Raw genomic sequence first — 27,634 nt, 5'->3', positions numbered from 1 at the left:
TCTACATTGGCGTTATACAGCAAACGTAAACAGTTCTTTCGGTGTTGTAATACGGAATCTTTCATTGATGTTTGACTATGAGAGGTCGACGCTTAGTGGCTAGTTTGTTCCAAAATTGATAAATTGAACAGAACAGAACTGCATATGTGCTCCACGCCACTGCGCCAGCCTAACACACAGTGATGTAACGATGTACTACTTGTCTTCTACAGTTCGAAGGTAAACTTAAATCATCCTCCGATGCGCCTTTGAATGCATGGGAATGACGGGAACCTCTGCTTTTTAGCAGTCTGAGAAGATCGAGGATTACAACTTAACAGGTGGTTCCAAACATGGTCGTGGTGCAGGTAAAATATCGTCCGGTAGGGGTCCTCACTGTGCTGATTTTGTTGTCGACTCTAGCAGTGATCTTCCTGAAAAGTGGAAAGAAGACTAGAGCATTGACAAAGGACCTGCAGTCGACAAGGTAACATTCCTGTATTATTGTCCTCTTATCGGTTGATTAACAGTAGCCACTAAATATTTCACGAGCTGGGTTTTTTTCATGTTAAGGCCACAGCAAGTAATTTTTATGGATGACATCAGCGCGCTCATTAATTTTCACCTGATTTTGAAATAAAAAACAAGACATTTCATTGCCCTCCGACGGTGATCAACATGCCAAAAATGGGCAAATATGTAGTAAACGTTGACAGTCTAAGGTGTTTCATTGCATATGAATACCCAGTGTAGTTCCTGCCCATGATGGTATAATAACAAGCTGTTTTCTGCATTTGTTCTAGCAAGGCCATTATATAAATAATGGGGGTTAATTGAGCTGTATACACAAGGCGTTTCATCGCATATGAATACCAGTGTAGTTGCTTCAGATGATGGTACAACAAGCTCTTTTCTGCATTTGTTGTAGTTAGTCTATTGAGATGTAACGTTATACACATATAAAAGGACATGTTTACTGTTGAATCAATGAGGTTTTATATTATATATGAAACCTCATTGGTTGAATACAGGAATAAAAGATCTGTTGTTCATGATATCATATTTCGTCGCCTCAATTCTTACTAACAAGATTTATGATATCAAAATTTTAAAATATATGAATCTTGTTTTTTTGGCCCGCCTTGTTTGTTTTTTCGCCCTATCTCATTAATTTTGGAGTCTGCGGAGGATGTCATCCATAAAATTTACTTACTATGGCCTAATGTGGAAAGACTTACTTGTCAACTTGTCTGTATATAGTTTCATAAATTTAATTTGAAAGAGCAAATTTCTCTCTATGTTGAAGTGTCTTCATGTCTATTTCTCAACAATAAAGGGTATTTTTTGTCCACGGCAGTCATACTTTTTTTTCAAAAGCCCACAAATTGTAAATTTGCCATTTTTTCTCTGTACTATATGAAGGGGTGCACCGAAGACTGTTCACGACTGTCTGGGATACTGCGCATGTCTCAAGTACTCAGACCCCGGATGTAGGGAGAAGATCAACTTGGTTTTCATCCGGACGGAAAGGTACGCAGAGCAATATCATATCATATCATTTCAGTACTTTCATATCTTTTATCTGCGTTTGGGTTGAACAAGCAGTATTATACATGAATAAAAATGCCTGTTTGTGTATTTGTAATTGTAGTTACTTTGCATCGCGTTTCATTGGGAAAGATGTAGATTTTGTATTTATGTATGTATGTATGTATGTTGACATTGTGTTTTACTCTTGTTTTATATTTACGTTTTTTAGTAGAAGGCTTTATAAGCAATTGTGCTGATGTCTGTTGTGCAGGACCGGAAGTGACGTACTGGCGTCCATGTTCCATCGGTTCGGACATGAGAGGAAGTTGGAGTTCGTCCTTCCGCGGGGAGGGGAGGATGACTTGTAAGTTTTTACGTTTAGACGTTATCGCAGACTTTATTCCACAGTGGACGCCTAACGTTATAGAGATAGGCACACACACACACATACATACATACAAAAATACACACACACACACACACACACACACACACAGACATACACACACACACACACACACACACACACATACACACACACACATACACACACACACATAGATACAAACACACACACACAGACATACAGACACATACATACATACATACAAACACGCACACAGAGACATACACACACACATACATACAAACACAAACACACCCACACACAGACACACACACACACAAACACACATACATACACACTCACACAAACACACATACATGTACACACACATACTTTAACGGAGAAGAACCTTGCATTTTTTTGTTCATTTTTCGAAGATATTCTGCCTAAAAAAACTCTCCCACCAGAGTTAGTGTATTACAGACTACATATGTGCAATGTATAAAACATATTGTGTTCTTACATAGGTATCTAGGCTGGCCAGGCCCGGTACAGTTGAGGCACCACCGACCGCGGCACACCCGTCACTTTAACCTGCTGGTAGAGAGGACCGTTTATGACAAACACGCGATACGTGACGTCATACCGCATGGCGCTTCTTACGTCACAGTTCTGAGGGAACCCTGGGCTCAATTCAAGTCCGCCTTCCACTACTACAGGGTTGGTACAGTAGTCGGAATACAAGGTATCTAAACATGTACATGGTACATCTACATTTCTTTAGCACTACTTTGAATGGCTTGGCCTTGTTCACTTTGGCATTGTCCTGATACTTAACGTTATATCAGCAAACAGATAAGGAAAAGTACACTAGAACTGGTCTTTAATCGGTTTCAAAATTGTTGCAAAAAGGTGCAAAAGTATATGGTAGAACAGTTTATTTTGATTTGTTTTATCTAATACATGGATAACCGTCTGCTAAATACTTGTCAAGTAAGTTGCTTTGCAAATCATCAATACGTTGATGTAATTTGTAACACTTAAGACAGGTGCTTTCTGTTTCCTGCAAACTTCCGAGTTCATGCATGTAGTTACTGTCCTACGTCAACAACAATTTTTTCTGTTATTCAATGTGGAAAGTCCAACAGATTACATATTACAAGCATTGTGTTGGTATAAAAAATCTAATGTTATTCAAAAGTTGCACAAAACATACTCTATCACTTTTGGAAAATCAATTAAGTTTACTTTTGGAGATATACACAATATACTTACCTATTTGTATAAATGAGTCTGCCTACCAATACTATTCATTGAATTCAAGTAGAAACTGGAAAGAAATAACATGATAAACATTTGAAAACACGTGCATTGTACAGACTATTGCAAGGTGAACAACAAATAGCTTCCATTCAATGAATAACAAATTTTCTAGTCTGTTGATGGTGATATTCCAGCAAAATTTGATTGTCTTCCGGTAAAAGCCGAATACATGAAATTGATATATATATATAAAGAAAAAATATAGACGATGCCCAACGTCCTTCCAGAATTTTTTTTCCTTAGTCAATAACAGTTCCATTGTTTCAATCTAGGAGACGACCCTATAGCAGAGTTCCTCCAACGCGCACAGTTTTATGACGATGTGTACACGTCATCAGCTGCCGGCAGCCGGAGGCCCGAGGTTCCTGATGGTGTGTCGGTCACACACAACCCCATAGCGCGAGACCTCGGTATCTCAGAACGGTTATGGAACAACGTGACGGCCATCGATGAGCAGATCAAGGTATGTGACTGTAAAATGATTGTGATTTAAAGGGCCAACCTTCTTAAGAGGATACTAGATGATCTCCTGATACATGTATTTATATTCCCAACTTACATTATGATTTGTTACGTTCGTCGCCGGGTGATGTTTGCCGTTTGACAAGTCCGAACGGTTCATTTCCGATCCAAGTCTTGTTCGCTTGTTGTTTACAGTTCTTTTGAGAGCTACAGTTTTGTGGGATATATAGTCCTTATCCCTTCGGTATTGTAGGGAACGGGACAGGAGATGCCTTAGGACAATACTCTGCATCACGCTTCGTGATCTCACACCAAATGACGAAATCGGATTTAAACATGGGGTAATACAGTCCATCGTCGAAGCCCTTCGGACAAGAAGATGATTTGGTCACGAAATAAGGAGACCTTCGCAGACATTGGTCCACGAAGTTTACAACCGGGAGTTGGCAAACCCCAGACCTGGGGGAGACCCCCAAGCGTTGGAAAGAGATCAGATTTGAAGAGACAAGGACTGATTCTGAAGGCAGCAGAAGCGATGGCTCAGGACCGTGCAACATGGAGGAACCCTACGGAGAGGGGCCAGTCTCTAGCCTTGATAGGCAGACAGGCAGGTACATCCAAGTTGAGGTACACGGGCTTAGCCTGTGTGCCACCCTCAATGCTTTTCGCTTGCTAACCACAGAGTAGCCTGCGTACCATCCTCCCTCCGTATATCTCCGTAGTGACCGCTGGCTCAATGCTTTTCGCTTGCCATGGTTAGCAAGTGAAAGGCATTGAGCTAGTGGTCACTACGTTTGCCAAGATTGGTACTCAGGCTAAAAAGGCCTTACTATAAAAAAAGTTTGATTTGGGAGTAACCACACTTGCTGGGAACGTTCGAAATTATCTTATAGGAGAGATCTAGACCTTTATTCGTCCTCTGGTTCCGGTAGTGCCAGGTTGACGCAAACGTCTACGTCGCTTGCCTGAACGCCCTTCTGAAATGACCCACACATGTCTTCCACATCCTCCTCTGAGGTGCGGTCATGGTCTACAAACTTGCCGGTGAAGTGCATCTGTCCACCGAGGATGAAGTACGCCTTACGGTCAATGACTGCAACTTGGGAGGCAAACCTGTGAACGCACGGAGGCTGGGGGACCACCGACCACCCTGAAACAGCCACGTCATCCTTCACAAGACTCTGCACATCTCGACTGTTGTGCTGTTGCATATCTTGTCATCATTAAAGGTGTTACCACCTGCTATGTATATGGTGTCAACTTGGACCATTGCGGTCGCTTCTGCATGGGGCCGAGTCGTCGGCGACACTGCTTTCCAGCAGGAGTTCTTCGGTGGGAAGAACGCGTCGACTGCAGCAACCGGTTCTTTTTTATACTCAATTCGTGCCGCAGATCTAGCAGGCACACCAAATATTTCGGTCCCAGCGAATATGCTCTGGCCCATGCTGGCTGCTTTGAATGCTGTAGAACAACCTTTGCTCATAGCATTTTCTTTGCTTTGTTTTTCCTCCTTTGGATCCACAGGGTGATGGACGTAGCCACCGATTGCAAACACAACTCCCTGACAACTTACCAGGGCTACTCCATCGGAGGATCGGGGCATTGACGGGATTCTGCTCCATCGGCCATCAGAAATTTCATAGCAGTAGGCGTTGCTGCTGCGATGGTCTCCTTTGCCCGTAACAAGAAATAGTCTTGTGTTCATTGCTATCATTTCATTCAACTTACCACGTGGGTCATAGTAGCCGACAATTGGAGACGGTAGGCTCTTCCACGTGTTTGTTGCTGGGTCGTAGGACTGGAAAGATGACTGATTCACCGCATAGAGGACGTTCCCCACCACAGCCGCCGCATGAATTTGTTCAGGAGGGCACACGGACTTCTGCTCCACCCATCCGTTGGCAGCGAATTCGAAGGCTTTTCTTGAGCTTAAAGCCAACGGAACCTGTGAAGGACCAATATTTAAGATTCAACAGCAATGGTACTTGGCGTTGATTTCGGCCACAACTTTGATGGCTTTTTACATATTAATATTCATTTTCCTTGCACGAATGATCATGTCACAGTGATGACATTTACCGGATTAATTCATATAACGGAACGTACGGCAGCAACTTGTGTGTCTGCTTTTCCCAAGTAAGGTTAACATAAAGATCATCAATGTCGTGTTTTGCTTTCATTCCTGTAAACAAATAAACCGTACCTTTTTGTCAACTGAAGTTCTGGGCTTTGATCGTGGCCAGGCAATACCTTGTTTCACCTCGGATGGATAGCTATGGTAGGCCATGGCTTCCATGATCAGTTGCCTACAACTTTCTTCGGCACCCATGTCGGTCTGTAGCAGTCTCGATAGCGTGTTCTGGTCCATCAGTGCGAATCTCACGTGGCTGAGTACTTCAGCCGCGTGTGGTATTCTGGAGTGCTCGTCGTACATGAGCCAGCGAACCACCGCCTCATACACCTGAAATATGTTATGGTATTGTACTTATTAGACAATGATATCCTATTCGGCTGATTTTCTGTTGCGACTTTCAGTTAGCAGACATCAATTATTTATCTATACAAATATTCAGTTACGGTCTCCTGTTATGCTACGGTCACAATTGGAAAAGGGGCCCGGCCGGCTAGTTTATGGGATGTTGTTTGGCACTTTTTGGCGTAACCCCTACTGTGGCCCCACGGGACACCCCGTGGATACCGGGCTCCTTTTTGGCACCGCCAGGTCCCGGATTCTTTTGACTCGCAGTTAAAATCAGCCCGGGACCCGGCGACAAATAGACGCCGTAAGCTAATCATGAAAACACCGAGAGGTACCCTGCCGGTATCCGGCACTCCACTGGGAAAAATTTGTGGCTTCAGAGCCCTGCCGGGGCTACGCCCCCTACAGGCATGTCTAATGTGCATATGTGACCGTAGCATTAATCAGTGTTTCCGTTGTTCTTTTTCTCAGTGGTGCACTGTGTGGTATTTTTGCATAAAGAAATAAAAGATTTCTAAAAAAATATTTCGTCGTACCTGTAGCTCAGATGGCGCCACAAGATCGTTTGTCTTTAACAATTTCACTAGCTGGTCCGCTGTGGTGTACCGAAGGAACTCGTCTGAGGTGCTTAGCTCCAGAAAGTTCTCTGACAGCGCATAGTTCACTTTCTCCTGCAAGGTTGTCAATCCGTACGTATCAGCAAGCTGCGCAAAAGAAAAAGAAAAAATAAGCAAAAGATATACATTTTGCACAACTCGAAACTCAACTTCTCACACAAAGCTAGAAAGCGAATCGATCTATCCAGGTTTGCAAAAAAATGCATTTTATTATACATGTATGAAGAACATAACAACATGAAAGATTTGAACGCTTTTGATATTCATCACCCACCTTTTCTGCATTTGTATAATTTGTCAGGTCCAGCGGTGCATCTCGCATGTTTTGTGAAATAAACTCGTAGCACAATTTCATGACAGACTGAATCTGTGAACAAAAACGTGACAATTACAGGTTTGCAATGTGTTTGCAGCAGGTGGCGCCGCCATGTTGGATTCTGACGTCACGTGGGCGCCATCTTGTTTTCTTGCAGAAAGTGACGCCATGTTTCCAGTAGGGAAACATTTATAGATTGCGTCTGATTGCGTCATGCTGTTTATGATTGGAATTCGGATGTTGAATTTAAAAGGTTATCTGCACAAAAGATGTTGCTGTGACAATATATATGTTTTGTTCCAACAGGTAAGAATAACATGTTCCAAAACTTGTAAAAGGGCCAATTCATTTTTTTCGCATATGATGATGCCCATTATTTCATCGAATGTCTAAGCACAGCCTGTATACCACCAACGTGATGATATAACCTAAGGGGGAACTATTTTATCGCGTATTTGCACACTACGGCTTCTACAACCGAAATCATGATCGGACAGCCTACCTGTAGATGGTTGGCCGCCAAGAGAACATCGTATACGCTCTCAGTTGAAGTCACCACAAGTTCCCCAGAATACAGGAAGTTCAGTAGGAGACGGAAGCCCACAGCGGTCACACTGGGGTCCTTCAGTTCCACTCGGTTGTCTCGGCTTTCCTTCATACCTATATACGTCAAATAGGAGTGGTCCAATTCATATTCTCAAATTGTTTTACGCTTATATCCGCGCGCAATATCCATGCCAACTGCACGTAGAGACAAATACTGTGTATAGGTAATGACGTCACTGAACCGGAATCAGCATGGGGAACTAAACAAACACACCATGCATTCGTCTAGTTAACAACTTACCACGATGTTTCTATCTGTAGATCCAATGGTGAGCCATAATATGAAAGATATGCATTAATCAATCTTCTGTAAGTAACTTAAGAGTCTGCAGATCGAGTAAAATATCAAATTCAACAGTCTCAGATTACGATAAAATTTTAGACTACCTGAGGCAAAAAGGCGTCGGAAGTAGTCGCTGCCATAGGCCAGGACTGTAGAGTGCGCCCTGAACTCTTCCTCCCCGGCAACAACCGTGACGTCCAGGAGATCTCCCTCGGCTCTCATGTCGTTCAGCACCGACAACATGTCGTTACCGAACGTTGGGTCACTCAGGGTACGGTGGACCTGCTCGATTGCACCACTGTCCGCCATTGTCGTTAGTTTTGCTCTTTGTCCGACCGGTTGTCAGGGTCGCGTGCAATGGTACGTACTGCGATGTCACAAAAGTTCAAAGGTTACTTATACTGCAACCGTGCAGTTGAAGGTAGTAAGGGTTCTTAGGATTATTGGTTGGAAAATATTAAACTCGAAAAGTAATAAACCAGACTATCCGGAAACTGGAGCCGAAACTGACCCATTGGTTTGATTAAAAGTGTCTTATCATCATGATAGAATCCCCGCATCAATCATACTGCGTGTTTCTTTGTCACTATACAAAAGAATAAATAAAGTATAAACAAACAAATATCTGAACTAATACAAGACATTTGATGTATCTGTTGTATGTTCTTTGTCAGCAGAGTTTAATAATTCAAGAAGATGTTTAACTACTATTTGTTCTAGTTCTAAGTAACAGTTAAGGTTAATGTTACAGATCTATATGATAACAAATGTCACATACTTGACATTGTACCATACCCTCTCAACAAGGGGTTCTATTGTCACAAAATTTCTTCTAACTAAATCCGAATATTAACTGTACAACTGAAAAAGGATATTATCAGCTTTCACCAATGTAATTATAAATTCCTAATCAAAGTAAAGGAAGCTTATGCTTTTGAATACTGTAACTGGTTGATAACAAAAACGTGAAGCCCATATTATGCAATTTACATTACATTAGCCAGTACATTATTATACTATGTCTACTATACTAGCCGGTCTATGTCTATAAATCTTGATAATTCTTCAAAAATGCCTGCCACAAAGTTTGTCGGCTTATCTGTGACTTCTAAAACTGGATAGTAGGTCAAACTATTAGTCAACATTTTATAAATTTTAGATACGGACAAAATTGCCAAACTAGTACAAAAGTACTGGCAAAAGCCTGTCACGTGTGACTTGTGAAATGTTCCGCTTGTGTGTCTTGTCCAAATAATGGTATACTCTATAGATATGTATTGTATAGGATTTAAATTTCAAACGATAAATTTATATAGACTTGTCACAATCCAATATAGATCGATATATTAGTTGTACATGGTTACATGGGCACTATTATGCATCTGTTTTGACCAGCCCTTCTCATCTCAAGCCTTATTTTTGGCGACGCTTCAGGAGCGCGCCAATAGTTTCTGGTTACTAGGAATTCCGGTTATTCCACGTACGTGCTGTGGTATTGTTTCTCCTTTAATGACAAAATGGCACACACAACGTTGCCTGATTGGACATCCTTCCGAAATGCCCGACACATGTCTTCCACATCCTCCTCTGACGTGCGGTCATGGTCAACAAACTTGCCGGTGAAGTGCATCTGTCCGCCGAGGATGAAGTACGCCTTGCGGTCGATGACGGCAACTTTGGAGGCAAACCTGTGAACGCACGGAGGCTGGGGGACCACCGACCACGCTGAAACAGCCACGTCATCCTTAACAAAGACTCTGCACATCTCTACCGTGGTGTTGTCAACTGTATCACCGTTGACACGCGTTACACCGCCCCCTATGTAGACGGTGTCACCTTGCACCAGTGCAGTTGCTCCCGCGTGAGGTTGTGTTGTAGACGACACCGTTTCCCATGACTTCTTCCCTGGGAGATAGGCTTGGACTCTCGACATTGGTGTATCTGTGTACTGACTAGGGTCCATACTAGTAACACCCATAAGATATTGTCGATGAATACCTCCAATTGCCAGCACAGCTCCCTGACAGCTGGCCAAAGCTACCCCACCTCGGTTCTCGCCTACGGGAGGAATTTCTGTCCATCGACCCACGGTAGTGTCGAAACACCAGGCTTTCTTTTGACAACCACACACAAGAAACAACCTCGCGCCGACAGCAACCATCTGTGCATCGCCGATGATTGACGGATGATAACCATCATCAGGTGACGATAGCGTGTTGACAGCGTTGGTTGCTGGGTCGTAGGACTTGAAACGTGAAGATGATGATGATGAGAACAGCATATACAGCACGTTCCCAGCAACAGCTGCTGTGATGACATCTGACCCATCGAGCGACGGAACGATGTCCTGGTTCCTGATCCATCCTTTCGTTGTGAAGATCCGAGATTCCCAGCTTAAAGCTAGCAACGACTGTTGAAGTGAAAGGTACAGAGCAAATTAAAACTTTTATATGGGGGAGATCTTAGTTTTGGTTCCAGATGATGCTTAATTTGCCCTAAGGCCATGTTAATTGGATTAGATGGATGACATCTATGACATCCGCACGCGCATCAATTTTCGCCCATTTAAAAAAAATTTTCTACCATACTGTAAATCGTGCAAAGCAGCTACAAAATGAGCAAATTTTTGCCGAAGATTGCAAAAGGATATTTCGAAAAATGGATACTAATGTCGTAGAAGGCCAAAGTCAAAGAAGAAAATGCGAATGAACAAAAATGAAGAATCCATTATTTGGTAACCATTCTCTGTGTGTTTAGTCATTTGTTCAACCTTGTTGACCACGTAGATTTCATAATGAAGGCAACCTTCTTTTTGCCAAACTTTTTTATTCTCACGCTCGCATCAGTTTGGGGATCCCAGATGATGTCATCCATATAATCAAATCAACATGGCCTAAGCATACATGATAACAGTTTCAAGTAGTAGCCGTATCATATTTTGCTGGCGACGTCTCATACAGCGTATACAGCTCGCTTTCTGTTTGTGTCTATCAGTACACTATATTCACATTATAATATTTATACACGAAAATAACATACTTTCATTTGTGTCCTTGGTGTCGACCGTGGCCAGTTCAAACTTCGCCTGGTCTCAGGTGAAAGACCATGGTAGGCCATCGCTTCCATTATGAGGTGCCTGCATTCCTGTGTCGCTCCAAAGTCTGTCTCCAAATGTGCATGCAGCACGTCCACATCAAGTAGGGCGAGTTGCACGTGGCTGAGTACTGCAGCTGCATGCTCCATCCGGCTTGTGTGATGCGTCAGCCATCGCATGACCGCCTCATACACCTGGAAAAATACGATCGGAACTCATGATTCCGATCCCCTTCCCACTGGACCCGCGGCACGCTGGCGGCGTCGCTGCGGCCGATCGAATTGACAAAGCACTCAATGAATTTCATCGACAAAAACGAATCTTTTTAAGCTTTGTGTGTTTTGTTGCCTTTTTCGTCATACTTGTACTTTTTGGCGACGCCTCGGGGGCGAGCCAAATGATATAGTATTGTGTGCAGATTGCAACTATTCTAGGAATTGTACAGGCATGTGTCCATAGGCATATTAAGACAATAGGAATGTTAGTCAGACAGAAAGCCTCCCTCGGGAAATTCCTCCTAGATAACCTAGACAGGCAGCTACATCTGTCTTCCAGATGTGCCAGGCTTATGTATACATGACCCATTTAAGACCTCAGCTCTACAGTAATATTGCTCTTTTCTAAAACGATGTGTGTCTGTTACAATGTTTTTAGATGCCCTAGCCTAATGCTGGTCCTTACAACTGTAAGATTTAATGCCTTTCTTCAGGGAACAGGTCATAACTGCATCAACTCTGTACTGATAACAATTGTGCACACGCTGCTTCAGTTACCTATACAAGCAGATTAATTAAAGGGCATTAACCTCATTCATGACATTGGGAACATGTCCAAGCCAGATCGATCAATGAAAAATTTCACTGTCGCAAGGAAATTTAGCAAGCCAGTTGTACTAGTACTAGATGATTATCCTGCTGATAAGATGCCACTTTCTTGCTGATATAATCCTGTACACTTCCAAGAACACATGGGACACATTTTTACACAACATTCCTGTGGATTAAGATTCCCAGGCTGGCATTTCATTAGGGCTCCAGGAATTACTGGCAAATTCCTTTATGACTGGTGTTCCTGGTATTCCGGTGGGACTCGAATTCCATCCTGGCATTCCATCCTGGGATTCCATCCTGGCATTTCATCCTGGCATTCTATCCTGGCATTCCATCCTGGCATTCCATCCTGGCATTCCATCCTTAGCTAACATCCCTGGCCATTCACACTCTAGAGGACTTAGTTCTATAGTTCAGGGAACATAAATAGTGTACAAGCTGTTGCATGGTGTATGCTGTGTCTGTTGGTAAGTGGACTATGATGTTAAAATTTGTGTAGATTTGGCTTAACATGTTGTTCATGTAAACAGCAGTCCTATCAGAGTAGAAAGTCATTTTGTATGGTGGGAACCCGGTCCGTGGGCTGTTTTCAGTTGTCATGATCAGGCTGTGATGAAATCGATGTTCGTTCTGGCAGTGGGGTGTGCCTGGTAGAATCTAGTGGAACTGTCGCTGTCTGTGTGTGTGCATGTCTGTGTGTGTATTTGTCCAGTGGAACAGCCCTTTTCGTTAGAAATCCTGTATGAACAGCACCACCTATCACTGTGCCCTAAGCAGGGTACAGTAAAAATTAAAACAACAACCACCGTCGCCATGGCAATGTCTTTTTATCATTGCCAGTCTTGTTGAATGATATTCCCATTATAAAGTCAAGGGTAGCACAAATCCAGTTTAGGACGCAGCGACGCCGCCAGCGTGCCGCGGGTCCAGTGAGAGGGGGGCTTAAAATGACGATACCAGACCTGAACGGGTATTTCACTAGGAAGTGAGGCACGTTGGCGACCTCGCTACGACCTAAATGGGACTTGAGATACCCTTGACTTTATAATGGGAATACCATGCAAAATGTAAAAGTATATGACTAAAAATACAAAACAAATTCTTAACAATTTTTTTTAAACTCCTTGATGTGACTGAGGCATAACTTTACCTGTTGCTCGGAAGGCACCGCAAGATTCTCCAGCTGTAAAAGCCGGATCAACTCGTCCTTTGTAGCAGGCTCCAGGAAGTCGTCAGAGCTGGTCACTTCCATGAAGTCCTCTGCGATCACGGTGTCCAGTGACTCCTGTAAGGTCTTAAGGCTGTACAGGTCTGCAGCCTTGACCAAATGGAAGTGAATGAATCAAGATTGGCACGGAAAGGAAAAAGAAACAGGCATGCCCCCACAGGCTTGAAGGTCCACTTTTTAATGTTCAAGATTTGTTGGCGGACTTATTAGTATCACCAGCAGGGCCACAGAGGCTAGAATACTAGAAAAAACTGCCCACTTTGTCTCTGATATTTCCTCTGAAACCCTTTCAAAAACACAGGGAATGGCCTTTCAGAAGGTTCCATTTTTGAAATTTACACGCTCGAAGGTCCACTTTTTAACGTCCAAGGTTTTTTCAAGGTGGACTTATTTGTATCACCAGCGGGGCTGGAATCCAAGAAAAACTGCTCACTTTGCTCTGATTTCTTTCTTTGAAATCCTCTCAAAAACACAGGAAATGCCACATCAGAAGGTTCAATTTTTAAAATTTTCCGGGGGGGGGGGCATACCCCCGAACCCCCTAGGAAGCTCGCGCCTGCGGCGCTCGTCTCGCGCCTACGGCGCTCTCTGGACCCTCAAACATCCAAAAAGACCAATCAAAATCCTGGATTAGGGCATGAAACAGACACACATATACATTCGGGATTTCAATTGTGAAATGCAAGATCTTACAAAAAATCAACAAAATAATAAGATGGGAAGTTACCTGGATCCCTCTGGTATATTTTGCCATGTCAAATTGAAGATCGCGTAGATCTTGCGTGATGAATTCACCGCAAAGCCGAAGGGCCGATTGTACCTGCAATCCAATGAGAAAGAGCAAATCGCGGCGCACACACACACACACACACACACACACACACACACACACACACACACACACACACACACACACACACACACACACACACACACACAGAGTGACAAACGGTAGTAGCCCTTCCGCTACAGCCTAGCCCTTGTACTTCAGATCACGTAGACCAAGACAAAGAAGACACAGATCTAGAAGTATTTACCTGCAGATGGTTTGCGACCGCAAGCACATCGTACACGTTCTCCGAGCACACCACAAGCTGTCCGGTGTACAGGAACTCCAGTAGGAGACGAAAGGCCTCCGCTGTGACACTTGGGTCTTTCAGATCGACACGTTTCTCCCGACTTTCCTTCATACCTACACACAGAGTACAAGAAAACCCGTGTTGCCTCCGTGTACTAAAGTTTTGTTTTGGTGTGTCTATTTGTGCATGTATGAACCCTAAGGCAGTTTAAAGCATCAGTAAAGCGTCCTTGACAGCATTACGCATAGCTATATATAGCCGATCGCGCGCGACCTTGTCCCCAACCGAGGTTGGCGGCAGGTCGCCCAGGAGCAATTTGGCCATAGTCGGCTAACCGGGGCTTAAACTACAAGAGACGTTAGGCGTAAAAAAATAAACTTTTCAGCCCTATTAGTATTACTGGTAGAAGCCGCACCGTCTTTCGAAATGGACGTAAAATGGAGGTCCCATATTCGAGGAGAGGCTCGAGCTCGTTACAACAGCCTCATTACTCAGATGGGTACCTACTGGCTGTAATAATACAACAAAGGTGAATATATGGCCTATTACAGTTTATAATGTACTTACCAGATGAAAACAAACCCCTGAAGTAGTCGCTGCCACATGCCAGAACTGTAGAGTGCGCCCTGAACTCTTCCTCCCCTGCAACAACCGTCACGTCCAGGAGATCTCCCTCGGCTCTCATGTCGTTTAGTACCGACAACATGTCGTTACCGAACGCTGGGTCACTCAGGGTACGGTGGACCTGCTCGATAGCTATAGAACCAACGACCGCCATTGTCGTTAGATCCACTCTTTGTCAAACCCGTGGTCAGCATGCGCATCGCGTGCGGTGGTGCGTGCAGTGATGTCACGTCCAAACGTCCAACTTAAATACGGCCTACTTTTCGGGACACAGCAACGAAAGAAGACCATAACCTCTACAAGCATTCATTTGATAGACAATACATACTACTTTGACATTTGCAAAGCTTCAAACATAGACAATCATGTATTTGATTTCTGCACATGCCAAAAATATGGCCTACTTTTAGGGACAAGTACATAGCAAAAAAAAACAAGACACCAAGCTAAACAAGCATTCATTTGAGAGGCAAAACGTAGGGTTATATTTGACATGAATTTGACTTAGCTTATATCTCCTCATATATTGTATCTTACAAATGACTCAAAATCGTTTATTTGGTCAAACGTAATAAAATGACCTACTTCTGAGGACAACTACGTAACATCCAAGGTAAAGGTACAGCGGTCAAACCCCAGACTGAGCTATTATTAGCTCATATCAGCTAGAAGTGCAATCTTTTTTGGCCAAGCACACCGGGTCACCCCTACTCTTCTCGACAAGTGTGTTGGGTTCTTTTACATGCAGATGATTGACGCTTGAGGCTTATGCCTGAAGCCCCCTCATACACGGGGCCGTCGGCTTTACGTCACCATCCGAAATGACGAATGCAATCCCTTACAACATGTCCTAGCTGGGGCCCGGCCCTAGGATAGAACTCAGGCCCACGGATCCACGGAATTTGAACCAGATGGCGAAGGCGCGGGGTTGCGTTACCCCTTGCGCCACGGGGACATTACTAATCCCCCACAATTGTTTTAATGTCCGTCCCGTTGTGTTCTCACAGACCCTGGATGATGACATGACCTTGGTGATGATCACAGAACGCCTGCACGAGTCCCTGGTCTTATTGAAGCGGCTGATGTGCTGGAGGCTACAGGACATCCTCTACTGGCCGCGCCAGTACCCAGACTACACTCTCAGACTGGACAACAACCCCGACAGTCGCGCCAAACACAGGCAAGAAAGTCGTTAGTAATTTCCAAGCAGATGTAAGGATCCATCTCATTCTCAGTGTTTTATGTCTGTTTTCGCACTATCTTGTACTCTTTTGTAGTTGCACCTTTTAACGGTTTTCAGGTTGCCTTTTCTTATCAAAAATAACATGTAATACTACATAAAGAGTGTTAAATGTTGCAAAAACAGGCGTACATCTGATTGCGCTTGGAGAAGGAAGTCGTTAGACTTTTCTAACGGACACTTGATCATCTTTGGCTTATCCGTCGTTTTATTGCATCATTGCATGATTATACACAATGAATTGAAAACCACAGATTTGCACCATGCCAGTTCTATATTGTTACTGCTTGCATCTGTTGAAACATTTGTTATCTAATTATTGAAATGCTGTCGTGCTGCCCAGAATGCGACATACCTTTACTTCTAAGAATATTTTGACTTCTCTATTTTCTATTTTTACAGAAAATGGAGCTTGGCAGATTACATGTTGTACGATCATTTCAACAAGACCTTGCAACAGAAGATTTCCGAGCAAGGGAAGGACTTTCATAGGGAGGTTGGTGACTTTTGAATACTGTAAATTTATTTATGTTCGTTGGAGTGGAAATGAGGTTTTTGTGACGTTTTAAGTTCGCGGCTGAAACAATACAGTAGCACAAAAACACTCGCTATGTTATGATTTTACAGTGAAGAGGCACTGGGAAAATAAGACTCGCGAATATTTCAAGATTTACGGTATACCATAAGTTTTGCAGATAAAGTATGTTGCATTGCAGTTCACCAGTTAGCCTTTATTAACATTAATCCCAATTAACAGGCGCTGGGTTACATAAATCCACCACTTTAAAAAATAGTGGGTTTGAGTGTGTGCTGCACTAGAGATATCTCAATTTGAGATATCTCTAGTGCAGCACACACACAGGTATGCACAGTTTAGATATTCAGGACTTCATGTACTAGTACATTATACTAGAGATCCTCTTAGGGTGGCGGAATTATGTACTCAAGTAAAATTTTGTGTTAGTAGATGTTAGACTATACAGATTACAGAAAAATGAGGTGCTTTTGCATTTTCTCCCTCAAGGTTGACCATTTTACAACAGTGCTCCATGATGTACTAGAGTACTGCCAGTCTAACCTGAAGACTTACATGGTGGTGTCGGCTTCGAAGTGGAACCAGGAGTTTGTCCTTTCTCGAGACTACTGTAGAAGGATGAAGATGAACACTCAACAGTACCTCAACGTCTTCAAGACTTCTTATCAGAATCTCTGGCCAGGAACACAATGATAACTCCTTGTTGCAATGTGATAACTTCATGTGATAACTTTGTCGCAACGATATATAGAACCGTAACCGTGAACTTGTAACTTCTTCTTTTTAGAAGGTTTTCAGATAAATGGCGATTTAAGCATGGTCTCTAAATCGTCTCGGAAATCTGAATATTCGATAGTCATATTTAATTTGAATCCTCTAACAATAAAGTATCAAATTAAAGTATATTGCTGTGTCACTGTATACTTTTTAGAACGTACTCGTAACGCATAATGTAATGTACCTTAGTATACGACACCGAGAACATGTTTGTATAACCTTACCTTGTTTCTTTAGGGTTGCGTCGATACGAAAAGATATTCTTCAAGGTTACGTCAATACGAAAAAATATCGTTTATTCATACCTTATGAATAAACGCTATCTTTACGTATGGGTTAAGGTATGCTTAAAGATTGGATTTCGTGCAGTAATATCTTACAGATCCTTACAGTCCAAACACGAGCAACAAGACGTCAAGTTGTGTTCACTTGCTGTCCCAATGCCTACGAATTTCTTCTCGCGATGTGACGAATTAAGCTTCAAGACCGAGTCATACACGTTTTATTGTTCTGCTGTTCGGTATTGTTCACGCAAGGAACTCCAGACTAACAAAAACAACATCAGTGTAACGGATCCTGACATCTGAAACCCGACTATACAGCCGGAAAAAATGGCGGACTATGGTGTTTGTGTTGAGGGTACCGAGCAGGTCCACCGTACCTTGAGTGACCCAGCGTTCGGTAACGACATGTTGTCGGCACTGAACGACATGAGAGCCGAGGGAGTCCTCCTGGACGTGACGGTTGTTGCAGGGGAGGAAGAGTTCAGGGCGCACTCTACCGTCTTGGCCTACGGCAGCGACTACTTTCGACGCCTTTTTGCCTCAGGTAGTCTGATGATGTCTGCCATCTTGCAAGTTGTCCGCAACATCTTTCTCCAGCGTTTCATTCGTTTTACTGTTGTTTTTCGGTGGCAGATATAGAAACCCGTGTCTCTTTTAACCACTCAACATACGAAACAATGTTGTCATGTAACGTTAATGTTAAATCGTGACTATGTACAAGTGTGCATTGTATTCTCTCTATAACGTCGCTTTTATCTTATACATGTAGGCATGAAGGAAACTAGGGACAACCGTGTGGAACTGAAGGATGCTAGTGTCAGTGCGGATGGCTTTCGCATCTTGCTGAACTTCTTATACACGGGAAAGCTTGCGGTGTCTTTAGAGAGCGTGTACGATGTTCTGTTGGTGGCCAATCATCTGCAGGTAGGCTGTTATGTGTATGAATATGTCTGCATATTCATAAAGACACGATACGCTCGTAGTTCAAACACGCGAAACTCACAATATCATGTCAAATAGTGTACTTAGACCTCAAACAATGATGAGTTTTACATATGTTATCAATACTTTGTTGCACTATGTCCGTATGTATAACTAGCTTTCAAGGACTTCTAAGTTAAATACCAGTTATTCAAATTTACTTGATTCAAAATGACTCACATTGTTTCTGTATACAGGTTCAGCCCGTCATGAAAATGTGCTACGAATTTATATCCCAAAATATGCGTGACGCACCACTGGACTTGGCGAATTATACTAAGGCACAGGAGGTGAGATACGTTCTTTTAAGGCATCCGAATATATCATGCATCATTCTGCTGAATTCTAGATCTGTTGTTTGATGAATATAAGAAGTATTTGCCAGTTACTATTTATGGAGTAGCACATAGCTGTGATTAGATGCATTTTGTCAACCTCGCAATCGTTCAAATACGATTTAAAAAAATCGAGTGATGGATTTCTATATTTCTGTTCAAGAATTGATATCCTGTCAGATTATTTACCATGGCATTTTTCTTTGCCTACATGTACAGGTTGCGGATATGTACGGCTTGACGACCTTGCAAGAGAAAGTGGAGTCTGCGCTTGCGGACAGTTTTATGGAACTGAGCACTTCTGAAGACTTTCTGACGTCCACTACAGCGGACCAACTGGTGAAGCTGTTACAGACCAACGACCTTGTATCGCCTTCAGAGTTAGAGGTGCTCGAAATTTAATAATAATTCATCTAAGTTGTCAATATTGCGACACGTGTAAGGTGTACATGACCAAGCATATTTTATGCAAATGTGGAGTTGATTTGCATAATCAAAATGTTTCATGGAGATATCAGGTGTCCGAACTCTTGTTATCTCTATGGAAAATGGAGATATTGTTTTGGGTGTGTCTGTGTGTCTGTTTGTCTGTCTGTTTGTGCTTCCGGACTACTATAGTCAGCATAACTCAAGAACCTCTTGATGGATTACGATAATATTTGGTATGTAGGCAGGTGTTGTGAAGCCGAAATTCAAGGTCGATTTTGGGCCCCCTGGTATGTGACCTTGGTACTGCAGCAGAAATTTCAGCTTTGTATCTCTTGACCTGGACGTGCTATGGTCTTGATTTTTTGGTGGCAGATAGCTTGTGTTGTCTGTTTTACAGGTGTATGAGGGGTGGTGCGTTGGCTCATGCATGACAAGCAGACCAGAATGCCACACGCGACCGATGTACTCAGCCACGTGAGATTTGCACTACTGGACCAGAGCACGCTGAATGGACTGCTACAGACCGACATGGGACTTGTGGAAAGTTGCAGACAGCTGATCCTGGAAGCCATGGCCTACCATAGCTATCCATCCGAGATGAAACAAGGCATTGACTGGCCACGATCAAAGCCCAGAACCAAGATGGAAAAGAAGGTATGCTTGTCCATTTGCTTAGTCATAATATCAATGTTAACACATGTATAAAAGTAAAACACTTGAACGTTGTACTTGAAATCAATGCAAAGCATATTTATCTGTCGTGGTATACTGAACCTAAAACTTTGCCTTCAACAGGCTTGGTTGGCTTTTACTGAGGACGAAATATGGATATTCACTCCCAGTGGATGGGAGCAAATGGAGGTTACTCATGGATCCATTGGTGCAGCGACTGCGGTCGGAAACGTTCTTTACGTGATGTTAGAGTTTATGTCAGCTTTTAAGTCCTACGACCCAATAGAAAACATTTGGAACGACCTACCATTACCTCCTGAGTGCGGATATCGACCCAGAACACCTCAAATGACATCTGTAGGCACAAGACTCTTTCTTGTTCAGGGCACAGACAGCAGCAAATCTCGAGTTTGTTGCTACGACATATGCGAGGGCCAATGGACTCTTCTTCCTACATTGAGCCGATACTCAGCACAAGTGTCTCTCGCAAGCTGCGAAGGAGTTGTATTTGCTATTGGTGGTGAGGTTAAAGTGAGTGGTTATAATATGGGTGAACAAGAAAAATGCGTGCCAACATCAGTGGTTGAAACGTTCTTCCCGCCGAATAACTCCTGGGAAGCAGTGGCACCCACAGTTCATCCCCATTCTGAAGCGACAGCCATGGTGCAAGGTGACATCATCTACATAGCAGGCGGTAAAACGTTCAAAGACGGACAGATAACAAGCAGCACCATTGTAGAGATGTGCAGGGCTGGTCAACCGGTCACTATGAAGGCATCTCCCTGGTCAGTAGTCCCTCAGCCTCTGTGCGTACACAAGTTTGCGTCCAAAGTTGCAGTCATCGACCGCAAGGCGTACTTCCTCCTCGGCGGACAGATGCACTTCACCGGCAAGTTTGTTGACAGTCACACGTCAGAGGAAGATGTGGATGCAATGTCGTATTCATTTCATAAAGACATTCCATATGAAGTAAAAGTGTGCGCCACCTTAGCAATGCCAAGAAGCGGTGATTGTGGAGTACCTGCCTCCCATGGATTACGTGGCGTACCACAATAGATTTCTAAGATTCTCAACAAGGCAATCCATACCAGACCTGTATCTAAGACTTTTTTGTACTTGTATTTTTACGTGGACCAGAAGGACTTGTGTCTTTCAATACTGAATGTGTGACTGTAAGGGTGAAATTGATTTTAAACTTATAAAGACTATAACTCTAACCCTGAAACAGGGTTCTTGTGGGCTTTTGGTGTTTTCATTGTCACTGTATGTGGCTTTTAAGATGCAAAACTGTACATACTGTAAATATTGGTAGGTCAAGTATAGATACATGTATGTCAAGTATTAGTGGATACTACTTTCTTGCTCATTTGTCCTGTAAATAAGTACCAAAGGAAAGTAAAAACACAATGAACATAGTGTGCAGAAATACACAGTAGTTGCATTTAGTCATCTCATTTGTTACCTATAGGCACTTTGATGCTGCTACTATTTGAAGATATGAATTGTTTTGAGAAATAAAGAACAGCAGACAAATAATGAAATATTTTCTGTCATTTATTAGGAGAATGTCTGTCACAAAATATGAGGTAAAGCCCACAATTTCCTCATATGAGACCTGGACCATGGATATCCACTACGCATTTTAGCCAGTTGCTTGAGTAACTGTTATCTGGCATACTATGATACTAGTATCTTATCACCTGGATGTCTAACCTTCATCAACATTGTTTCTGCCATAACTTTGCTAACCTTACCATCCACATTGCACTGTAACTTTCCCAAGATTCCCATTAACCTGTAGCCTGCTAAGGTAGCCATTTGGCACCAAATATGTATAGGTTAATCCTCTAACTTAGCAAGAGTAGGTTAAAGACTGGATGGCACCTACATACAGTATCTATATGTAAGCACAGTGCCAAAAGTGAAGATGCTTATTGTGAAGGGATAATGGACATGATAACATGGGCTTTAGTACTAGTCACCTATTACCATACCATACCATACCATATCATAAAATATATTAGTAACAGAAATATAGCTGCTGCAAGAGAACTATCAATGTTCAAACATTTTTGATATTAGTCTTCCACAATACAGCTGTAGTAGGGGCAGGGGGCACTTTGTATCTAAGATTATTAAGGTAAGGACCTCCGTTTTAAGTAAAGAATCTCCATTGTCAAAGATTGTACAAGAAAAATCCTTGCATAGGATGTAACGATTCCTTTTAAACATTGATCTTCCATTCTATGGTTGGAGAAGGGGGGGGGGCACCATAACAAAGATTGCGATTAACTAAAGAACCTGTTTCTCTGTTCTCAAAGATTGTACAACAAAAATCCTTGCATAGGATGCAGTGATTCCTTTAACATAAGACTCAAAGCTTAACACTGTCTGAAAACCCACAGCAATTGTTAGGCTATTTATGAAAATAATGTTTCACTTCTATCTACTATCCTGCTATTTTCGTCAGCAGCATTTGCATGGCAGGACTGTCACTAGGTGCTGTGGTGTAGAGGCTTCCTACATAAACGTGTGTTCCCCAGAGTTTGTGACTTATAACTTTACAACAGCCAAGATCTTCGATCTTGAAGCCTAGGTGCCGGTAGCGCTCGTCGGTCTCAAACAATGTATTGTTGGTATACGGTCCGAAGAACTGTGGAAAAAGAAGGAGGTTTATGTATTACTGGTTAGCTAGTAAAAGGTTCAAATCTTATCCACACCTTTCGTTGTATAGGACAGTGCCCATCTCCATTTCTATAGCCCTTGAGCCACACAGTCATGCAAGCACTACAGCAGGGGGCTAGTCTACTGGTAGTGAATAACTGGTTGTTGCAGCTTAAACAACACTGATGCTGTGTATGCTAAGTATGTCCCTCTCCCACAAATTATAAAATATGATACTTATACACCAATACTAAAATCATGTACATATTTACCATGTTATTGTCTTTCACAAGAATTGTGTATGCAATGAAAATTAATAGCAACCCAAGGAAGAGACATTAAATTTTAGACTAACTCTTACAGTCAAAACAGGAAAACAGCAAATATGGACACTACAACTGGGTAAAAGAGTTTCAAAATCTACATAACCAGTAAACAATAAAAATTCTTAAGCTGAATTCTGACACTTACTGCTCTCCCTGATGATGGGTCTATGAAGTCTGCCCAGTACCCTTCCTTCTTCAGGTCCTCACAGATCTGCTGAGCTGCTGTCACAAACTATGGGAAAAGATATCACATTTGTATGCTAACAAAAATGCCTCCACCCCTGAGGTGTCACCAAAAAATAAGGAAAGAAGATTCACCATATGGTCTTTTCCTTCCCTTATTCTTCCAACAATAACAACAATTGTATCAGAGTTGCAAGAGAGGAGTTAGTCCAAATGCTCAAAAATATCTAAAGAGCCATCTACCAACTCCTGAATCAAGAAAATCATGACCATAGCATGTGCAGAACATGAGACCTGAATCAAGAAAATAATGACCATAGCATGTGCAGAACATGAGATATCAAAACTGGTCCGGCTGCAGTATCATGGGAAGCCGCTAGGGGGCGTACAATCTAATGATTTCTTCATCTTACTAGCACTTACCAACATACCAAGTATCATGAAGAGCCATTCATAACTTGCTGTTTACAGCAGAGTTACCACTTCACAGACGAACACACACAAAGACCGAAGAACATATTGTTTCAAGGCAATAATAGGAGTTATCCTAGCTATACTCACACAGCCTAAGAGTTCTTCGCGCTCCTGTTCCACGTCCATGCTCCAGATGCTCATGTCGTTCTGCGTCCGCTGGCTCAACGTGATCACAGTCAGGGGGTCGTTCAGGGAGCTCAACTCCGTAAACAAGGCATCAAAATCTGCAGGGGGAGACATATCAATGATTAGACAAGTTTGTAAACCGGATTGTGCCTTATCAGTGCTCAGTGTTAGAACAAAGGCCATAAATGAAGTTGTCTCCAGAATGCTTACTTAACCTTCTCCATGCTACCTAACTCTGTAACCAATAGGGAATTGGGTGCTGATTAGAGTGCTAAAGGTTCATGCATTAACTTATTAAGTAGAGTGTAATGATTTGAATTAAACCATCTAAGAACTGTACATCTATTCATTTTTGCAAGACTCATTTTCATGGTTGGAAGGGAAAGGAAGATTTTAATAATGCGTTAGAAACACATTTTTGCAGCGCCATGATTTTGCAGTGGAAGAGGTCACTACAATAACTGTGAGAATAAAACCACTGCAAACATTTCATTATTTACAGTATCGTTTTCCCCAAATTACACAATGTTTTCTTACCTTTCCTGAGTTTTTCTGGACAGTCCATAGCCACACACTCCAACATGTCTCCACTCTTGTCCAGGGCACTTTGTAGGTCGGGCTGTAAAACATAACCTGGTCATGATACAGAATTCAAATACATTGACATGATAACAGTATAGGTAACCATATACACCAATATGCCTAAAGCAAAACTTCTTCGATAAACCAATGCAACTACAGTTTGTGTCCTATCATTTGATTTTGAGTTGTGCAATGAAAACATGACATCTCTGGAAAAAGAACGTAGAAATCCATCATTATTGTTTCCTTCAAAGTAAAGCCAAAACTGTGTATGAAAAAAGCAACAGAAAACAAATTTCAAATCACTACTGGAAAAACGATAATGGTTATACAGTCTTTGCAAACGAAAGCTCTGTCCTGTTTGGTATCCTGAAGGCTTTGAAGTTTCATACGCAGAGATGAGAAAAGAATGCAAAGAAAACTACAAGACAGCTCTCTAATTCTAAAAAGCACAGAAGGAAGTTGCAAGCTTGTACTACTGGGTCTCATACCTGAACCTCCCCAGTCACCACAGACGAGTGTAGAAACTGCTGAACGGTATCAAACTGACGTTCATGCGCCGTCATGTCAGTTATAACGTCGGGCAAGGGAGCCCGCTGGTGGGAAGCCATTTTTGGATGAGGGGAAGACGAGAGTTGACTGGCCGCCCCCACGTGACCGGGGAAGGGGAAACGTAGGTCACGGGGCCCGAGAGGACCCATGTGGACATCGGGCCACACTGTGTCCGAGACCTCACCTACAGGGTGACGGGAAAAGCCATTAAAACTTCTCACTCCACTCACACAGATGGAAGACACACAGAAAGATGAAAGTTGGATGTCAAGTCTGAACCTTTAGCACACTGAAGTAGCTGTTTGGCACCCCATACCCTATTGGTTACAGAGCTAGGCAGCAGGGAGAAGGTTAAGAAAGACAAGAAGGACATCTAAGTCTACTTAAACAGAAAGATGCTTTATCTAGCATGACACACAAGGAAGAGCTCCTTTAACGGACTGAAGACAAGACAGATGTACACACCACAGTGTCAGACACAACGTCTTACATTGCTATATGCAAGTTACTAGGGATAGATATTAACCTTATCAATTTATGTGGCATGAAGAAAAAATGCCTCCACCCTGAGGTGTTGCCAAAAAGAATGATAAAATGCCACCAAGCTATGACAGTGCAACTACAATTCTACCCAGGGCAACAGATGGTATCCATGTACATGTACAACTTATTTAGGATTAGACTCTTAAGAAACAACTACTGATCTTAAGACCTACAGCCAAACAGATTAGTCACTTCACCAAGCCTCATTCCATCCTTTAATCAGAAGAATAGAGAAAAGGAATCTACAGGTGTAGCAGGCCAAAACATACCCCTAGTCAGAATATACCCGGGTACATTTTGACCAGGGGTATAGTCTGGGCTGCTACACCTGTAGCTGTATGTATTGAATGTGTTTTTGAGAGAATAGCATGATCTTCCTTTCCATTCTGAAGCTATATCAGGATACCAACAGGACATCACCTTGTCTGCGAGGGTCGGGTATGGCCGTGTCTACTGTCTCCTGCTGGTCAAAGCTGGAGAAAAGGCGGACCCTAGACGCTAGGATGCGCATGCTGGGGACATACAGTAATGTCCGCACTCGACACGTCAGGGCCTGGGGACCCACAGAGGGTACATGGTAAGGAAGAACAATGGTAGGGGACAAGGCCCTGTTCACACTCAGCAAAATCTATGGGAATCAATTCAAATCAAATCTGTTCAATTCGAATAGCTATCAATTTGATTTCGTTCACACTTGAGCCAAATAGGGTGTTTACAACTACGGCACGGAGTACTGTAATTCTTAATTTGTAACTGTACCTTAATTTAAGCTAATCTAACGGCCACTAGTCAACCGCTAAAATTTCATCATCGCAAATATTTGATACCTAACATTTGAGACAGTAATGTTTGTTCCCATCATTAAAACTAAATGCAGTGAACTACTCCATTTTCCCCCAACCGCTAAAATTACCGACCGCTATATTAAAGTGATTTAAAATCTTCACTAGCAAAGCCAAGCCATGAAGGTATATATGTATACTTCCACATTACAGTAAACCCCAAGGTACATGTATGCACAGTTGCACACTTTTGAATCTGATAATGAGTAGAGTAGAGTAGAGTAGAATTTTTGGTCAGGTAGGACTGCTCCAGTTTAGACCGCTCTTCATTGTGAGTTGTAAAAAATTTCCATTAGGACTCGGTTATATAAAATACCATCTTTTTTTAATGCTGTGGTCTCGGGGTACTTGACAGAATTATAACAGAATTATAACAGTTGAAGTTTGATGTTGCGAAGGACAAAAAAAATCTGAAAATTGCGTAATGCACCCCAAAGAGCTATGCCTAATGTTGTACGGACATGTTGTAGATGTACATGTATTAAGGAAAACAAGCCTGGTGAACAATATGGTAGCCTTTAATGTATTTGTTCCTTGGTTTTGATTATTGTGACTTTAATAATATATACGTAACATGACAAAGTGACTTACCGCAGTGGCCATTTTTCTCGGTATATCTTGATTCTTGTTGTTCAACCCAAAATAGCAGAGCTGTGTCAGTGTGCGTAAGACAAATGTTGGTGATTATAAATATTTTAAGTGTCAACAAAACGTAGGTAAAATGGCGTCGTTGGTTAAGATTATTCAACAACACAACAACTAGGGTCAAAGAAACTATTCTGCTTTCGTACCCAAACAATGATACACAAGGTCTAAACTAGTTTTGGGACAAGGACCACAAGATTTAAACCTTCCTGGCCTTCCAAGGATCTTTGAAACTTTTCTGTTCAGTTCGATTCAGTTCAAAACAGTGTACCAGGCTTAATATTTCAACAAGTGAATCTAAAGACTCCTAGAGAGCAGAACGAAATCCTTCTTTACCCATACGTACCTTCAAATACAAAGATCGTTCAACGAAATGGCGAGAAAATCGAAATTATTGGCAGTGCATTTTGTTCTGTTTTCACGATGAAGGTCCTTCGGCCATTTTGTGGTCATCAGATAGAAACGCGTCATCACGTTGACCTCGGTTAACCTTTCCAAACCTCGCGAGATTTGGACTCCAATTTTGCAAACTTGTCGAAACTTGCTAGTTTTTTTGCATTTTAGTTGATTCAAATACGCAGAAGTATTAATTTCCGGGTCATAATTAATATCAAGACTTAAGAAAGAGGGTTATGATTGATACACTGA

At 42.4% G+C, this 27,634-nt stretch overlaps 6 protein-coding genes across 6 annotated transcripts; 3 read left to right on the top strand and 3 right to left on the bottom strand.

Annotated features, from left to right (window-relative positions):
- The first annotated feature begins 2,818 nt into the window (after positions 1–2,818).
- LOC136447643 (galactosylceramide sulfotransferase-like) lies at positions 2,819–17,264 on the top strand. The gene is made up of 5 exons (XM_066446683.1): positions 2,819–2,828; positions 3,451–3,641; positions 15,804–15,976; positions 16,439–16,532; positions 17,061–17,264. Exons 1-5 carry the CDS (start codon positions 2,819–2,821, stop codon positions 17,262–17,264), a joined length of 672 nt encoding a protein of 223 aa, XP_066302780.1.
- Positions 4,549–8,281, bottom strand: LOC136447014 (kelch-like protein 26). Its single transcript, XM_066445681.1, has 7 exons — positions 8,046–8,281; positions 7,555–7,712; positions 7,011–7,103; positions 6,656–6,823; positions 5,844–6,101; positions 5,369–5,585; positions 4,549–4,790 (listed from the first exon to the last, which is right to left on the bottom strand). Exons 1-7 carry the CDS (start codon positions 8,248–8,250, stop codon positions 4,549–4,551), a joined length of 1,341 nt encoding a protein of 446 aa, XP_066301778.1. The 5' UTR covers positions 8,251–8,281.
- On the bottom strand, positions 8,657–14,976 carry LOC136447004 (kelch-like protein 17). The gene is made up of 6 exons (XM_066445665.1): positions 14,740–14,976; positions 14,090–14,285; positions 13,624–13,681; positions 13,016–13,183; positions 10,981–11,229; positions 8,657–10,351 (listed from the first exon to the last, which is right to left on the bottom strand). The coding sequence occupies exons 1-6, from the start codon at positions 14,948–14,950 to the stop codon at positions 9,413–9,415; spliced, it is 1,821 nt and encodes a 606-aa protein (XP_066301762.1). The 5' UTR covers positions 14,951–14,976; the 3' UTR covers positions 8,657–9,412.
- A 600-nt stretch (positions 17,265–17,864) lies between the features above and the next one.
- Positions 17,865–20,006, top strand: LOC136447313 (kelch-like protein 26). The gene is made up of 4 exons (XM_066446078.1): positions 17,865–18,176; positions 18,402–18,556; positions 18,811–18,903; positions 19,168–20,006. Exons 1-4 carry the CDS (start codon positions 17,960–17,962, stop codon positions 19,348–19,350), a joined length of 648 nt encoding a protein of 215 aa, XP_066302175.1. The 5' UTR covers positions 17,865–17,959; the 3' UTR covers positions 19,351–20,006.
- LOC136447311 (kelch-like protein 3) lies at positions 19,801–21,490 on the top strand. Its single transcript, XM_066446075.1, has 2 exons — positions 19,801–20,031; positions 20,173–21,490. The coding sequence occupies exons 1-2, from the start codon at positions 19,801–19,803 to the stop codon at positions 21,103–21,105; spliced, it is 1,164 nt and encodes a 387-aa protein (XP_066302172.1). The 3' UTR covers positions 21,106–21,490.
- A 95-nt stretch (positions 21,491–21,585) lies between these two features.
- On the bottom strand, positions 21,586–27,462 carry LOC136447312 (cobalamin trafficking protein CblD-like). Its single transcript, XM_066446076.1, has 8 exons — positions 27,333–27,462; positions 26,933–26,992; positions 25,920–26,052; positions 24,896–25,140; positions 24,360–24,441; positions 23,784–23,920; positions 23,185–23,271; positions 21,586–22,702 (listed from the first exon to the last, which is right to left on the bottom strand). The coding sequence occupies exons 2-8, from the start codon at positions 26,942–26,944 to the stop codon at positions 22,499–22,501; spliced, it is 900 nt and encodes a 299-aa protein (XP_066302173.1). The 5' UTR covers positions 26,945–26,992; positions 27,333–27,462; the 3' UTR covers positions 21,586–22,498.
- Between the last annotated feature and the right edge of the window lie 172 nt (positions 27,463–27,634).

This window comes from Branchiostoma lanceolatum, chromosome 13, assembly GCF_035083965.1.
Source record: "Branchiostoma lanceolatum isolate klBraLanc5 chromosome 13, klBraLanc5.hap2, whole genome shotgun sequence".
Lineage (NCBI taxonomy): Eukaryota > Metazoa > Chordata > Leptocardii > Amphioxiformes > Branchiostomatidae > Branchiostoma > Branchiostoma lanceolatum.
The sequence above is the reverse complement of the archived record's forward strand: the minus strand, read 5'-3'. Positions and strand labels throughout refer to the sequence as shown.

Excerpts from the sequence above, each read along its gene's own strand:
- LOC136447643 (XM_066446683.1), top strand. Across the intron at positions 15,977-16,438 it reads GACAGTCGCGCCAAACACAG|AAAATGGAGCTTGGCAGATT; the intron begins GCAAGAAAGTCG and ends CTATTTTTACAG. Across the intron at positions 16,533-17,060 it reads GGAAGGACTTTCATAGGGAG|GTTGACCATTTTACAACAGT; the intron begins GTTGGTGACTTT and ends TTCTCCCTCAAG.
- LOC136447014 (XM_066445681.1), bottom strand. The coding sequence starts at position 8,250 with ATGGCGGACAGTGGTGCAATCGAGCAGGTCCACCGTACCCTGAGTGAC. Across the intron at positions 7,104-7,554 it reads TGGCGGCCAACCATCTACAG|ATTCAGTCTGTCATGAAATT; the intron begins GTAGGCTGTCCG and ends TTTTGTTCACAG. Across the intron at positions 6,824-7,010 it reads ATTATACAAATGCAGAAAAG|CTTGCTGATACGTACGGATT; the intron begins GTGGGTGATGAA and ends TCTTTTGCGCAG.
- LOC136447004 (XM_066445665.1), bottom strand. The coding sequence starts at position 14,950 with ATGGCGGTCGTTGGTTCTATAGCTATCGAGCAGGTCCACCGTACCCTG. Across the intron at positions 14,286-14,739 it reads CAGGGGTTTGTTTTCATCTG|GTATGAAGGAAAGTCGGGAG; the intron begins GTAAGTACATTA and ends CTCTGTGTGTAG. Across the intron at positions 13,682-14,089 it reads TCTTCTTTGTCTTGGTCTAC|AGAGCGCCGTAGGCGCGAGA; the intron begins GTGATCTGAAGT and ends TTGAGGGTCCAG.
- LOC136447313 (XM_066446078.1), top strand. The coding sequence starts at position 17,960 with ATGGCGGACTATGGTGTTTGTGTTGAGGGTACCGAGCAGGTCCACCGT. Across the intron at positions 18,177-18,401 it reads TCGACGCCTTTTTGCCTCAG|GCATGAAGGAAACTAGGGAC; the intron begins GTAGTCTGATGA and ends TTATACATGTAG. Across the intron at positions 18,904-19,167 it reads ATTATACTAAGGCACAGGAG|GTTGCGGATATGTACGGCTT; the intron begins GTGAGATACGTT and ends CTACATGTACAG.
- LOC136447311 (XM_066446075.1), top strand. The coding sequence starts at position 19,801 with ATGCATGACAAGCAGACCAGAATGCCACACGCGACCGATGTACTCAGC. Across the intron at positions 20,032-20,172 it reads GAACCAAGATGGAAAAGAAG|GCTTGGTTGGCTTTTACTGA; the intron begins GTATGCTTGTCC and ends TGCCTTCAACAG.
- LOC136447312 (XM_066446076.1), bottom strand. Across the intron at positions 23,272-23,783 it reads GCGAAGAACTCTTAGGCTGT|TTTGTGACAGCAGCTCAGCA; the intron begins GTGAGTATAGCT and ends CTTTTCCCATAG. Across the intron at positions 22,703-23,184 it reads ACCCATCATCAGGGAGAGCA|TTCTTCGGACCGTATACCAA; the intron begins GTAAGTGTCAGA and ends CTTTTTCCACAG.